Source organism: Cyrtonyx montezumae, unplaced genomic scaffold, assembly GCF_038088225.1.
Source record: "Cyrtonyx montezumae isolate F1298 unplaced genomic scaffold, pur_monq_1.0 scaffold_3, whole genome shotgun sequence".
Classification (NCBI taxonomy): domain Eukaryota; kingdom Metazoa; phylum Chordata; class Aves; order Galliformes; family Odontophoridae; genus Cyrtonyx; species Cyrtonyx montezumae.
The window spans coordinates 22,368,724-22,384,180 of NW_027072034.1; the positions used below are offsets into that span (position 1 = coordinate 22,368,724).

Consider the following 15,457-nt stretch of genomic DNA (forward strand, 5'->3'; position numbering starts at 1 on the left):
CTCTCCTCTCCATATTGTCACACAAAAACTGCATTTCTTAATCCGAAAACTGCTGTGGGCAGCTTCCTCCTCAGTATTTGTGGGGGAAGGCGGGCAGCCTGCAGACTGCTGCTGCACCACAGTTCTCCCTTCGAGTTGTATGGGAACCTTAAGCACTGTGCACTTTGAATTCTACATGGGCCTGGATCCTTGAGTGAAGTTTTGCAAGTTCCTCTTTGGATTGCATCCCAAGTATTGCCTCCATCCATGCACGTTTTCCTCTTTGATGAACTAAGAGGAGCCGTAAAACAAAAGCAGAAACAAACAAAAAACACAGTGACTGAACTGCACCAGTGCAGCACAACATGCTCAGCCTTTTTCTTACAAAATTCTATGATTAACTAGATGCTTTGCCAGCAAAGAACACAGCATCCCAAATCTCTCTTCATTGTTCTTATGCTGCTTTGTTCTACATGTTGGTTTGTTTCTTATACCTTGGTTCATTGCTACTGTCACTATTACTTTTTATGATAACACCTTTGACGTTTTGAGATGATGTGAGCATCTCAGTAATGTACACACATCATTTCATCAAAAGTTATTGCTTCTAAGTTGTGATATTTTGAAATACTTGTTTTGGATGTGAGTCTTGTAGCAGTTAAATAAAAAGGCATCTTTGGTGTATGTGGAAAAACACATGCTTGTTTCCTTAAAGCAGAGAAGAGTACCAGAGCTGACACTGATTGTACATCATAATCAAATTTATAATAGTAGTTTACATACATAGGTGGATGCTTGCTGAGGAAAATTTGCCATTTATTTCTAGAAGTCAATTGCTTCTATCGCTCCTTCGGGATGCTTGGCTTGACTTTAGGGAACTTGGGATTTTTTTTTTCTAAACTAGTAGCAATAGCCAGGAGTTAATTCCTGTAGTGCAGATCTTTGTGTTCAGTCTACCTTTGGTGCTTGACTTTAACCTTGCAGTACATCTGCATTTATCTTACAATATTTTAAGCTAAATTGTTCAGAGTTGTAAGGAAATGAGCTCTATTCCCTGTTTAGCTGCATAGTATTGATTCAGTAAAGGAATGAATGCAATGCAAGTCCAGTCCTTATCAGATGTCAGAATATGCACAGAAACACAAAGCTATGTATGGGAGGATGTTGAATCAGAGTTTTTGCTTTCCTGTTTTAGTCCCAGCAAATTTGTTCCACAATCAGGGCTCCTATGTAAGCTCACACTATGAGTGAGTAGCAGTGTAATCTTTCACAGTCTTGGTTTTTCTAGGAATGGCAAAAGGGAAGGTACTATTATACTGTAGTACCTTTAAATTTTGGGAGCAAGTTATAAGTAGGATTCACAGAAGCAGTATTGAAAGAATCTTTCTTTACTAACTCTCATTCTGTTATTGTGATGCATTGTTTGAGGACCTTGGCTTACTATGGGAGTTACAACACAGACAGACACTGTGACCCTCTTCGTTGACTTTCTGTCTTCATTAAATCTAATGAGGCAGATCTACTAATTCTATGTGCGTGGTGGCTTTGGTGCTGATGTGGAGAAGGAGATAAAGATGTGAGAGTGCATTGGAGTTCCATAAATACAAATGTTGTATTTGAGATTTGAAAATAATGACTTATTGCTGTGAAATTGTCACAAAGAATAACATTTTGTTCTGTGTTACGCTTCAGAAATTTGGGGTATTATTTATAATTACTGATTGGCCATCTAGAGTTACTCGTTAGTGAACGATGTATTAAGTAATTCAGAGTGCTGTGCACATCTTTTCTGTAGGTTTTGTTCTACTCATTGAGAATTATTTGGCTATACCACTTGTTTCTGATTCTTTTACGATTGGAAATAAATACGAATATGTAAATGATGCACTTGTGGAATTGCTGTATGCAAACAGGAAGCACTGAGGGTTATAATACGAACTATTTGAGATTACTATATTCAAATTCACATTTAAGTGAAGCAGTTAATTACAGGTCTGAGACAGGCTGAAAGCTTTGTCTTCCTCTTCTTCAAGGTGCATACATAGCTGTGAAAGTCTTACTTTGGATTCCTGACTATTTAGGGTGAAATTTTCGTGCTTGAGAAAAGGCTTACAGACTGTCCGATAAAGCTCCTCCATGAAGTCAACTCTTAATTGAAAATACCCTGTTTGGATAATAATTAACACAGTGGGTTAAATAGCAAAGAGATGCTCTGTAAACATGTTTCAATAATGCAGCTAATTTTTTAACTTGTCACAAAAGTTGTGTCCAGAGGTTCAACTCCAGAAAAAAATACCTTTGAGGGTTTCGTGATTAAAAACATTTAGAAATTAGCTGGTTTATGGAGTATGCTACAGTTACCTCATGGAAATGGTTCTCTCTTCTTTCTTTGAGTTTCATATCAGAGCTCTTTAACGTATGCGTTGTCTCATTCAACAGGCAAGACAGATGGCAGCGGTCCTTCTACGGCGTCTTTTGTCTTCTGCTTTTGAAGAAGTTTATCCTGCTCTTTCACCCGATGATCAGACCTCTATCAAAACTGGGCTGCTGTTGATTATTCAGTTGGAAACACAGTCCAGTATGAGGAAAAAAATCTGTGACATCGTTGCTGAGCTGGCCAGGAACTTAATAGGTACTTTATATCAGCTAATATTGTGGCATAAGGGGTTGATAATTTATTTATCTTTTGTGTTGTGTAGATGATGTATTATTGTGCACATGATGTATTAATAGATTTGGGGATTTCAAAACAAAATGTAAAGTTTACTTATGTTATCCTTGATCAGACAGAAATAAGTTTTCTTAATTCTGCTTTTTAAATTACTCAAGTTCAGGTGTAGTTGCGTGCAGTTTTAGAAAGGCATTGCATTTCAGTTCTAACGAATGTTATGCTGAGCAGTAAACTCTTGAATACTGTGATAGCAGTAAGTAGAGATCACTTTGTGGCTTTAGATATGCCATTTTTGGCCATATCTTATGCTGTGATTTGGATGCTTCCTCACATCGGTTATTCTGAACTTCGGTAGCAATGACTATTTGCCCTGCATAATTGAGAGAGAACCACTCCTAACTTGTTTATCCTAAAACCCTTTTGTGTTTTACCTAGATGAAGATGGAAACAACCAGTGGCCAGAAGTTCTGAAATTCTTATTTGATTCTGTCAGTTCTCAAAATGTTGGACTTCGTGAAGCTGCTCTGCATATTTTCTGGTCAGCTTTCAGACTTTGCCACGTTTTCACAGATTACCCAAGTCATATATGTAAAAATGTAGTGAACGCTTCATTATCAAGTGATCATAAGTTACATTTATTTTGTTGTAAGAGTTCAGTAAGCCCCAGTACATACATGGTTACAATCTATATCTAAAACAGTAGTTAAGTTTAAGATACTGGTTACAGTTTAACTGTGTGAATTTGTGTTAACATTCTGGCTTTATCTTTTCAGGAATTTTCCTGGGATTTTTGGAAATCAGCAGCAACACTATTTGGAGGTTATTAAAAGGATGCTGGTTCAGTGTATGCAAGATCAGGAGCATCCATCAGTAAGACCGTTGTTTTTGATAACTTTGATACTTGTAGTGAAAAAAGCTTATTGGAGCAGTTTCAGGCATTAAGATTCCAGATGGAGATTTTTGTTACCTGAAAACAATGTACATCTGGAGGAGTTTTAACTATGCCTACAGTAAAACAAAAGGGTCAAATGTTTTCGTGGTCCCGAGGTGGGCTCACTGGCTCATATCACTGCTTTGACCAAGACCTTTTCCTAGCAGTTATGCTTGGAGAAACCTATTTGTAGTGATCCAAAGCAGGGCCAGGGATTTTAGTGGGCGGTGTTAAACTCAGATGATCAGAAACTCATTGTTAAGCTAGCTTTTTCTAACCCTCTTGCTTAACAGAATAGATGCATTCTGTTCTGGTCATGCATGCTTTGCTCTTTGGGCATGTAGCAAGCCTTGCTTTTCTGAAAGCGTTCAGATTTATTGGTTTGTTCAGAGAATTGTACTTTGGAAGTGTTTCTCTTGTTCAGGAAAATGCTGGGCAAGTGTAGGAAACCCCGCTGTGATATATGGGTTCAGTTTTCTGCTCCTCCATGGGTTACTTTTTCTGACCTTTGAAAGTCAACTGAGTAACATTTTCAAAAGTCCCACAAATCATGCCTTTACAGAGAGGCATGTTTTACAAACTTAAATCAAGCTTTCAGAATAATGGGAATTAGAGGTTGAAAGGGAAGCGGGGAGAAATAGCTTTTTTTGATGTGAAAACAGGAAAAATGGGAAATACATGCTAACTTAGAAGAGTAATGTGATAAACTTTTTGGTATCACTAAGGATGTAGGTGCTGAGAATCTTACCATTTTACCTTAATTTGAAGCAAGATGCAAAAGTCCACATTAAAAACTAATTTCTATGTCTATTAGGAAAAAGTAAAAAGAAAATGGTAATCTAACTTAGACTCTTACAGTGGACCTAATGTTAGAAGAAGACAAACGTGTTTTATTATGTGTTTTATTATTCATAGTTCTTTCTCTAATCCTGCCTTCTAGATCAAGACTCTGTCTGCCAGAGCTGCAGCTGCATTCGTGCTTGCTAATGAGCACAATATTCCCCTTCTTAAACATTTTGCAGACTTACTGCCTGGAATCTTGCAGGTAAGAAACCACACGAGTGAGCAATAATGTGCTGTTATTGTCTCTGTGCTGACTGGACCTAAGCAGAAATTATTGGCCTGCAAACTGACAGTAGTGTATGAATTTTTGCTGAGACACGGACTAATTATGTGTTAATTAACCTGACATTGGTCACCAGCAAGATGGAAACCAAAAAGGAATTTTGCAAACAAAAGCTAATTGACAAGGTTTAAGGAAAGTAGTTTAATGCTGATAAACTGGCACAGTGTAGATAAATGAGTTTGAATTCCTTGTAATGTATTTAACTGAAGGTTGTACTGCTTTTAAATTAACCGTGGTATTGAAATATACTTTAAATATAGACTGGAGGTTTCTCATAGACAATTAGGAAAGTCATTTACCTGTGGTATGCCATACCTCATCGGAGTAGAGGAAAGCACAGAATGATTCTGAACAAAGATCTCGAAGTAAGATTAACAGTCTGGATAGAATTATCTTAACTGTTTAGGAAATTGAATTTGCTAACAGAGTCATTTATGCTTCATATAACAACTGAGACTTGAGTAGGGCCCTTTTAGGAGGGAGGCAGTTGAGCAAAAGTTGGTATTCTGTTAGTTTATCAGTTTACTTTTGTGGGGAAGCCTATTATAAGCAAAAACAGGGACAGAAATTATTTGAGCTCTGAGGGGCTGCTGTTCGATGGTTCAGTTCACTTTCTGTAGCAACACAGAAGTGGAAATAGCTAGGTACTTGTGCTAAGAACTGTAGTGAGTATTTATTTTGAATTGGGCTAAGATTAGGATAAATACAGACTTCTTGCTGCAGTTGGTACTGGAGGCTATTTTTGACAGTGCAAGCTGTGAACCTTGTCCATGTGAGCATTGTGGCAAGCTAAAGAAAAGTCGTGCCAAGTTTTCTGTCTTATGCAGGTACTTGCATTCTGCTTGATCTTAAATGGGAAGGGAGAGGAAGTTGGTTTTTATACAAACTGATGTTGAAAATATGCACTAGGCTGTACAAGGTGTGTATTTGGATATTGAGATCACCGTTTGGTGTGTTAGTCTCTGCCAAAATCAGACAATGGCAACTGTATATTGCTCAAAAACTGTAATTGAGATGACCTTGGCTACTTAGTGCTGTATGAGTGGGAGCTGGGTAGGACTTGGGGTAGGCATAATGTTTCTCTTGATATTCAACAATTAAATAGTAAGCTGTTCTTAGGCTACAGACTAATATCCCACGTTGTGTGATTTAACTCTCAAAGCCGTTTTAGCTACTGAAGTGCACATTAACCATGGTGCTGCAGCTTGAATTTTCAACTATTTTGCAACTGTAGGTCACAGAATTATGCTACAGAGGCTGTGTTTTAAAATACTTATTGTGAGGAGGACTTGATTCTCAGGCTGTGGTAACACAAGATGGGTATGAAAATCCCAGTTTATAAATAGGAGATGGGATGTGTTAGAATAGTGGTGAGTGACCTTTGGAGACAGTTGGATGCTTTTTTTGTTGTTATTGCTGAAGTGTATTTTATTGAGGTATTTCAGTGATTTTAAATCAGGTCAAATAAAAAATCTGACAGCAATTCTGTCCTTTCAGTCAAATTTCTGCAGCAGTTATGCTGGAAGTTAAACTTTTAGAAATAATTGTTGAAGCTTGTATCAAAGAGACTTAACTTGCAGTGACAGTGAGAAAGTATCTGGAACTTCAGTTGAGCCCAGTTGCTGGAGTTCAATACTACTAACTCCCTTTATGTTTTAGGACTCAGCATGTGTTTTGAATTTGTTATGCAGATTCAGAAACCTCGTCTTGTCTTGTACACTATCAGTGTTGCAGTGATTGTAGAATCTGGAGTTCTAAAGAGACTTTGAGTAAACATTACATTATTACCTCTTCAGAATCAGAGGACAAGTGATAGCTTCAAGAAAGGAAGATGCAAAGAGATTTTTTTTGTGTGTTTTTTTGGTGTTAACAGATGCAGCTTTGATATTGAGAATGAAATTGTAGACTGCTTAAGTGGCTTTATCGAAGGCATTGGATTCTAGATTGAAATATTATAAACAAAGAAACCTAGCTGTTCAGTCTAAAAAATGCTGCTACATTAGAAAAACATCAGATACTTGATTAATGAAACTTTCAGAAGCCTTTCAAGTATGTTTAAAAACTGTCCATTCTTTGGAAGCTCTCTCTTTTTTGTGTGTGTCCTACTCACTGAAGTTGTGAACATTGTCAACTATGTGATATTTTGGTACTAAATTATCAACCTTGTCAGTTAAAAGTAAGTTTTAAATTACTTTTCAGTGTGGCTACAGAATAGGGAAGATACTTTTAAACAAACATGACTTCTTTTCCTTTCCCGTGTCCTGTGATGGAAAGCTGAAAGTTCTACTTTAACTCAGTGGCACTGCAGAATTGAGTGGGGGGAGAGGAAAAAATAAGGAGCTACTCAAACTTGGGATTGTGGGTGTTTATAAGTTAAAGCTATTCTCATATGACAGTGATAAAAGGCGGCTGATTTTTTCCTTCTTTTGGGAGAGTTTTTCTGTGGTTGAAATGCCTTTTTGAAGTTGTATATTTCAAAGCATGGATTTTTTGTGTGTTGGCATCTGACTTGTGACCTTGATGTTTGCTGAGTGTTGGTTTTCTGTGTTATACTATTAATTTTTATCAGTTAGATTAAATCTGTAGCTTTATTACAGAAAGTCTGTGGGTTTTGGACCCTGCATATGATTTCTGAACGTGAGCCAGCAGTGTGCCCAGATGGCCAAGAAGGCCAATGGTATCCTGGCTTGTATCAAAAACAGTGTTGCCAGCAGGAGCCAGGGAGGTGGTCATCCCTCTGTACTCAGCACTGGTGAGGCTGCACCTCCACTACTGTGTTTGGTTTTGGGTCCTTCACTACAATTGAGGCCTTGGAGCGTGTCCAGAGAAAGGCAGCAAAGCTGGTGAGGGGTCTGGAGCACAGATCTTATGAGCAGCAGCTGTGGGAACTGGAATTGTTTGGTCTGGAGAAGAGGAGGCTCAGGGGAGACCTTATCACTCTATAAGTACCTGAAGGAAGGTTGTGGGGAGGTGGAGGCCTTTTTTTGTTTGTTTAACTATTGCTAGGACTAGAAGGAATGGCCTCAGGTTGTACCTGGGGCGATTCAGGTTGAGTGTTAGGAAATACTTCTCTGAGAGAGTGTTCAGGTGCTGGAATGGGCTGCCCAGGGAGGTGGGGGAGTCACTGTCCCTGGAAGTGTTCAAGAAATGTTTAGATGTTGCACTGTGGTATGTGGTTTAGTGAGGAGATGTTGGTGATAAGGTGGATGGTTGGACTGGATGATCTTGGAGGCCTTTTCTGACTTCAGCGATTCTGTGATTCTTTGTAGTCCCTGCGATATGCTATTTGCTTTTTATTTAATCATCTCACTTTCCTCTTGTCCCTTGCAGGCTGTAAATGATTCCTGCTATCAGAATGATGACTCTGTCCTGAAGTCCCTTGTAGAAATTGCAGACTCTGTTCCCAAGTATTTGCGGCCACATTTAGAACCTACTTTGCAGCTAAGTCTGAGGGTAAAGCTAGAATTTTTTTTTTAGTTGATGTTTTTTTGTTGTTCCTGTGAAATGTCTGTTCTAATGGTTGGCTCTCATCTTTTGGATTGTAGCTGTGTGCAGACACCAACCTCAGTAACATGCAACGTCAACTGGCGCTTGAAGTAATTGTGACCTTGTCAGAAACTGCCGCTGCTATGCTGAGGAGGCATACAAACATTGTTGCACAAGCCAGTAAGTATTTTATTCATTTTCATTGTTGAAATAATTTATCTACTTTTACATTATAAGAATGACTTCACAGATGTTCAAGTGGCAAAAGTGTATCCAACTTTATTTATCTATCACTGGTAACTTGAAGTGACACAGAGTTGAATTTTCTTACTGAGAGAAAGCTTTTTTTTTATTACGACTCCTCATAAATTCATCTCTGCTTATGCAGTCACCAGAAATTTGTATGAAATTACAGTGGACTCTTATTAGGTGTTTCCAAGGAAAATACAGCTTTCTTGCTGTTCTGCTGGCTTTGGAAATTTGTAACGTTTAAAAAGAAAAAAAAAAAAGAAAAAAGTTGATGCATTCAGTTCTGAAGTCCTACGTTTGGAGTTTGGTATGTAGGCCAGATACTCTGTGGTGCTGGCAGTTGGAAGCTGAAGGAATTCGGCATGCACGTTGAGCTTCAGTGTTGACTTAGAGCTGTGAATTTAAAAGTCAGATGCTCATGTAAACACTTAAACTCATTAGTCTATTAAACGTGCAAATGGTGAATTCTTTGGAGAGGTGCTTTTTTAATCACAGGTTATTTGAGGTACTAAAAATAACCTTTCTGGACAGTCCAAGCAGCAGCACTTTTAAATGAGCATACACACTGCTATTTCTCTGCCTTTTAAACTCTTGCGAGCACATGAGGACACTGACACAGCAAAGTGTCCTATTCTTTGGAAAGATATCTTTTTTTCCTCTCTCTGCCACACTTTTTAATCATAAGCTTGGGAAAGTTATGGATATATAGATCTCTAAAGCAATCATTACAATTCTGTAAGATGTTATAACTGAATCGGGTTGGCATACGTATTGAAACTATTGACTAGAAATGTTGTGTGCTTACAGAATAGCTTTCTAAAGAACTGACGTTTTCATATTTAAAATGTTTTATAAAGTGTTAAGAACACTGTGTGTTCACTCCATCCTGTAGCTCGCTGAGAATATTAACTTGAAACTTGCTGAATGTCCCCAAATCACTGTAAGCTTCTTAGCTAGTCAGGCAGCATAGCAGAGAAGTCATATCCCTTCAGAATGTTTTACTTTTATTCTGGAGAGGTAATTGCTGCTTTGGAATGGAACGTTTTGTATTAAGATACTTTCTTAGGATAAGATACCACATGGAAATGAAATGCTTTTGGTTTGCAACCTGCTGTAAAATTACTCTTAATGAATGACTAAGATTTAAAAAAAAAATCCTTTTGCAGAGCTCATAAGGCAGTTATGTTTACAGAATAATAAAAAGGTAACAAAGAAGGATTGCTTTTGTCTTTTGTGTTTGAGTTTAAAGGGCTTTCTGCTTTCATTCAGCAAAGAAGTTGCTGAATCACTCAATTTTTCACAGCTGGAATCAGATCTTAGGTAAAACTGTCACCTGATGTTGAGTTTGCAGAGTATTTAGGAGCAAGTAGTGTCCTGTTACCTGAGTTTTCTGCCCAGGATTCAGATTTCTCCCTTTGAGCTCAGTCTTCAAGATAAGGGCTTTTTTTTTTTTTTTTTAGTTATTGCCAAGAAATTAAAGGTGCAGCCTAGCTCTGGTGATAGTTTTTCCTCAGAAATGGCAAGTCTTGGAATGCTTTGGCAGTAAGCAAAGCTCAGTTGTCTTCTTTATAAGCCAATAATCTGCACCTTGTCTGTAGTTAAATTTTGAGGGCCTGCTGGGACAACAGTGAAACTTCACTGCACAATAAGTTAAAAAATAAAAGTTATTTGTGAAGCTATACTTACTTGCAACCAAATTTGTATTCACTGAATGAATGCTTGTGGGATTTAGATACAGTGGCAGCCAAACAGCTTCAGATGGTGGTGGCATGTTCTCAGCTGTACTTGTTAGCAGTAGTTACGTGATGCAAGCTGTTGGGACTTCATAGCACTGGTGGCAGATGATTGACTTCCATCTTTCAGAGTTATGTCAATAGATAATTTTCACACGTGCTTATGAATGTCTGTGTGTGAAATGCTTCTAATATTGTGGAAATTATTTTCAGTGACTAGAAAGTATATAGAATTCTGATGCCTGGGCATCACACTGGAGACTTGATAGTGTCCATTAAGCTGTCTGAAATGTCTGGCTGAAGATGCATAGCTGCACCAAGCAAATCAATCCACGATTTGATGTTTTTTTTTGTATGCTTGTTACACAATACTGATATTTTCATCTGTTGTCAGGTCAATTCAGCGGGAGTTTCTCATTTATCCAGCTGTGCAGTGAGGTGAGCTTGCTTAGGACTGTGCCTCTTTTGTAGCTATAGTAGCAGAAGTATTATGAAATTCATCAGCTGCAGTATACCCAGTCAGGCAGTATAAATCTTAGTAGCAGCACTGGCAGTATGATTTTTTGATACAAAAAGCTCTCAGCTTTTTTTCATTCTTCTGGGTTTTTAATGTTCTGAAAATCTGTTCTGAATTTTTTCTGATGCAGTTTGACAGACAGACTTGGCTATCTGCTGCTGGAAGAAGAGGCCTTTTTCTTTAATCATTTCTAAAGGGAAACTTACAATTCAGGCGTGTTTTTTGAAATCTATTTTAAATAAGCAAGCTGAGTTTAAAACTTACTTTTTCAGTTCCTCAGATGTTAGCAATGATGGTTGACTTGGAAGAAGATGAAGACTGGGCAAATGCAGATGAGTGTGAAGATGATGATTTTGACAGGTAATTGTGCAACTAGCTGTTTCACTGCCAAGATTGCATAGCTAACGGTAGCTTGTAAGTCCAGGATACAAATGACTGCAGTGCATTACTTTCTCTTTACTCACTCAACTCTTCAAACTCTTTTCTCAGTCGTTAGCAGTATATGTGAACATTCATAGACACTGAAGAGTAAAAATTAAAAATGTAGCATGAATTGATAACCTTAAGTAACAGAGGTTGAATGTAGGAGAGCTGTAATTGTAAGTAGTCACACTTGGTTGCTAGAGCAGTTTATTTGTAGACTATTTAGGTACTGTTTAGCAAGTAAGTAATTTTTTTCAGTACTCATTGCTATAATTTGCATCCGTGAGTTGTGTGTTGTCATGCCTGCTGTTTTGCACTGTTTTAACTTTTCACTTTTGTTCCTTCTGTTATTTATATTACTTAGTTAAGAATTCAGTGCTTCTAACCTCTTAAATGGAGAGCTTTTCCTGAAATTAGCTGGGACCAAAGCTGAACAGCACTGGATACATTTAATCAGCTCATACCAGTCGCTACATATTTATTACCTTGTAAAGGTGGTGATAAAAAAAATGCTTTATTTTGTAAATACACTAGAACGTGTAGTGAGATTCCATGCTGGACTCTGCATGGCTCAAAAAATTGTTAATTTTGCTGTTATTTTAAACCCCTTTGTATGGCTACTAGTAGCTTGTCTTGTCTTAGGTGAGAAAGATGTGCTAAAGCTGTCCAGTCTTTCTGACTTGTTCATTCCTGTGTGCTCTCTCGCTTGCTCCAACTTTTCACTCTGGACAGTGGTATGTCTATGGGATCCCATGTCTGCCCCGTCCAAACAGAAGTAGAATGAAGTAGAAGAAAGCAGCAATCTGCAAAGGCACAATGTTCTTATAGCAGGCTACGTGCTTTTTGCAACATCTGTCACTTCCTTGAATCCTCCAGTGTAATTAGTGTTTCAGAACAGTTTGTGATGGAGAGGACCGATTTTACCATGTGCACAAAAGAGGAGAAAGCCATGAAGGAGTAATGAGGGAAAAATAACCTTTATCAATGAGTTCTTAGTGGAGCCTCAGTTGTATCAGTTATGCAACTTTTCCATCTCTGAAGCAGCTTTCCAAACTTGTTCTTGCACTTTTACATATAGTAATCTTATAGTTTAGTCTGGAAATACTTGCTGCTGTCTTACAGACCTTTTTACCCATCTCATAAATTAGCAGACTAGTTGGAAATATTAGGAAGACAGACAGTAGAAAAGATGCTGTGTTACTACTGATCTGCATAGCAACTTGTACTAGATATCAGGCATATAAAGCTGCTTGCACAACTGAGGAGCAGAAATCTATGGAAGAACCTGTTTACTACCATTTACTCATATTTGAACACTTGTTTTGGTTCCTCTTGATTATGGAATGGGAACTAAATTACCTTACTCCACCCCCCCTCTTCCCCATGGTAATTAGACCATTTTAGTTTGTTCTGCTTCTTCAGCTTTTGAAGTTTGCCATACTGGCATTCAAGTTTGTCAAGTATTAGTCTTTCCATTCTGTTAAATTTCAAGGGTAAATAGAATACTCAAAATTAAAGTTGAAATCCTTATCAAGTCTTTTAGGGCGTGGGGTTTCATTCCGATGGCCTGCTTTAGTAAGTACTCTGAGTCATCCCCTGAGGCTGATCTCTCATCACTCTCAACAGAGTAACTTTGTTCTTATCAACACAGCATGGATTCTAATGTGAAATTCCTTGTTAAAAGTAGTAAACAAAGATCAAAGGACAAGTTACACTCAAACTTAGTCTAAAAAAGAAACTTAGCCATTCTGGTCCTCAAAATAGTAGGAGAGCTTGAGGGCTTGATACAAAATCCTAGAAATCAGCTAGTCTGTGCAGACTGTATTTGTTTATTCATTCAGCACGTTCACTCTTGTCACTATGCATTTCCCACCACTAAAGTTCATCTTTGTAGGGAGTTGTCAATGAGCACGATATACTTTCTAGCTCCTTGTGCTTGAGCACTTTATAGCTATGTAAGATGACTGGAATTAATTTGCAGTCCAAGAAACTGGCTAATGATAATCAGGCAGTAGCCTAGTTAGGGTGTGTTCAGATCTGACTAAGGGGGGATGTGAGTCAGTGTACATAAAAGCATCAGGGGTTATTTTAGCATTTCCAGGTTTTTTTGTCCCTTTGACTTCACACAGCAGTGAAATTCTAAAAAGGAAGACGCTAATCCAACTTCCTCGTTCCCTGGCAAAAGCTTGCAAACGTTGCACAGAGATGTGTGGTCATTTTTGTAAGATAATACTACCTTTGTTTCCTCAAATTGGATGTGTGAATTAACAGTGGAAGGAAGGAACTTGAGGGACGTCATTTCAGGTGGAAGCAGCCAAAAAATTCAGTGAGTTTGCTCCACTCTAAATCCATGTGCCCATGCTCTGGCTGGTGATGCTTCTAGCTGAACATGATTAATCTGGAAAGGAATGTACAATATTGTCAACATCTTTGTTCACATGCTGCAAACAAAGTTGCTTGCACTTTTAGACATATATACTTTGTAATGAGACATGGGGATTCAAGCATAATAGTTTGAGGGCCTCTATTTATGACCCAGCCAACTGATATTTGAAAGAAGAAGGAGATTCATCCTTTTCTGAACCATTGCTCAGCTTTTCTGTCAGCACAGCGTCCAGAAGGTGCTATAATAACCTTGAGTTATTAGTGGGGGAAGTCATACCCAGACTGCAACAGCAATCAGCTATGCCCTGGAAACTTCGTTCACTTCTCTGTAAGGGTTAATTCCACTGGGTGAAACAAGTCATTTAACAGAGGTAATGTACAGCTATTCTCAGTGCTGGAACTGGCAAGTCACAAATTTCTCACCTGGGCTGGATGTTTCCTTCCTTGAATCATTGGCCAGGGGGTGTGCTGCTGTAGTATTGCTATGGCAGCCTTGCTGAGAAGTTCTTTTGTGTGCCAAAGCTTGTGTTGTCCTGATTCACTTGATCTATAGGAAGTCTGAGTTGTTTTGTGATTGTTCTCATGGTTTACACAAACTATGCTGGCTAGTATTATTAACTCTGCAGATAGTTACTTACCCTCCACTTATAAATTTACTGTTCTGTGGTTGAAACCTGCATCGTGTGTGCTCTTAGAATTGGGTATACCTTATCTACTTATGGGGTCTCACATATATTGAGATGGCAAAAATTTGCGGTCTAGAGCTGCTCAAAAATCTGGACTGTTTTGTTGTAGATGTCAAACGTTTGATATTTTTGTCACTGTTGTTTAGCAATGCAGTAGCTGGTCAGAGTGCACTGGACAGGATGGCATGTGGCCTTGGAGGAAAGCTTGTTTTACCTATGATTAAAGAACATATCATGCAGATGCTTCAGAATCGTAAGTAGATGCAAATTTTGGAGTTTTTACCTTTTCAGGACCTTTGATAGCAATGAATTCTGCTTTGCTAAGTGATATATTTTATGTGCCTCTTTTGATTTCAGCAGAAATGTCAGTACTGTGTACTTTGAAATGCATTACTTCCCTTTGTACTGAGATTTATTAGAACTTTTGTAGACTGCATTAAAACTGGACTTCAAAAAGTTGAACAGATCTCAGATGCAAAACAAACTGATTTTTGTCTTGCTGTCTGCTGTTCTCAATCAGTGTGCATTGTCATACAATACCTGCAGTGTGACCTGCTGGTCTGAACCTCAGATCTGTTGTTTCTTTGGAAGTGCTGCATTTAAATGAATTTCTAATACGTTACAGTCTTTAAATAAGAATTTGTCTCTGTTACACCCTCCTGCTCCCAAATTTGAGCTTCAAAATACAGAATTCAGTGATAGACTGTCTGTGTTTGGTTATAATGATTTAAATATTTATTTCATGAGGTGGATATGTATATTCTTATCAATTCCTTTGAATGCTTCTTTTCTTCTTACAAAGACCCATAATGCTTGCTCAAACAGCCTTTCAAAACAGAAAAAGTATGCTTACTGCATGCACTTTCAATTGACTTGTGATTTGAACTGTCAATATGGAAAATAATGCAAAGAAGGTAATATTTCTCTCTGCATTTCCTGCATCAGTAACTAAAACTGAAAAAAGCTGTTACCATCTCAGATAGGGGATATAGGGCCATTCAAGGTATGACCTGCAGAGCATGAGAAGTCTGTTTGGGAATTTCTTTTTTCAGAGATCTGTTCTCAAAAACTACCTTTAGCTCCCTTCCAAAATTAATAGCTTCCAGACTGGCAAATGCTGTGTTCTGTAGAACCCACAGAAAGGAGTAGAATTAATAGTTGTAAGGCCTTTAACTCCTGTGAAGAAGTCACATAGCTGATAAGTCTAATTTCTTTCTGTTGGGTTAGACAGTACCTAACAGACTTTCCCCTTTGGGAAAGGGAATTGCAGT

At 38.1% G+C, this 15,457-nt stretch overlaps 1 protein-coding gene across 1 annotated transcript in view; it reads left to right on the forward strand.

Annotated features, from left to right (window-relative positions):
- IPO5 (importin 5) overlaps window positions 1–15,457 on the forward strand; it is a 36,480-nt gene that overhangs the window by 5,770 nt on the left and 15,253 nt on the right. The window contains exons 3-10 of the mRNA XM_065740805.1: window positions 2,419–2,611; window positions 3,086–3,188; window positions 3,424–3,520; window positions 4,522–4,626; window positions 8,038–8,160; window positions 8,253–8,373; window positions 10,965–11,052; window positions 14,333–14,439. Coding sequence (XP_065596877.1) covers window positions 2,419–2,611; window positions 3,086–3,188; window positions 3,424–3,520; window positions 4,522–4,626; window positions 8,038–8,160; window positions 8,253–8,373; window positions 10,965–11,052; window positions 14,333–14,439 — 937 coding nt within the window. The remainder of the gene's footprint in view (window positions 1–2,418; window positions 2,612–3,085; window positions 3,189–3,423; window positions 3,521–4,521; window positions 4,627–8,037; window positions 8,161–8,252; window positions 8,374–10,964; window positions 11,053–14,332; window positions 14,440–15,457) is intronic.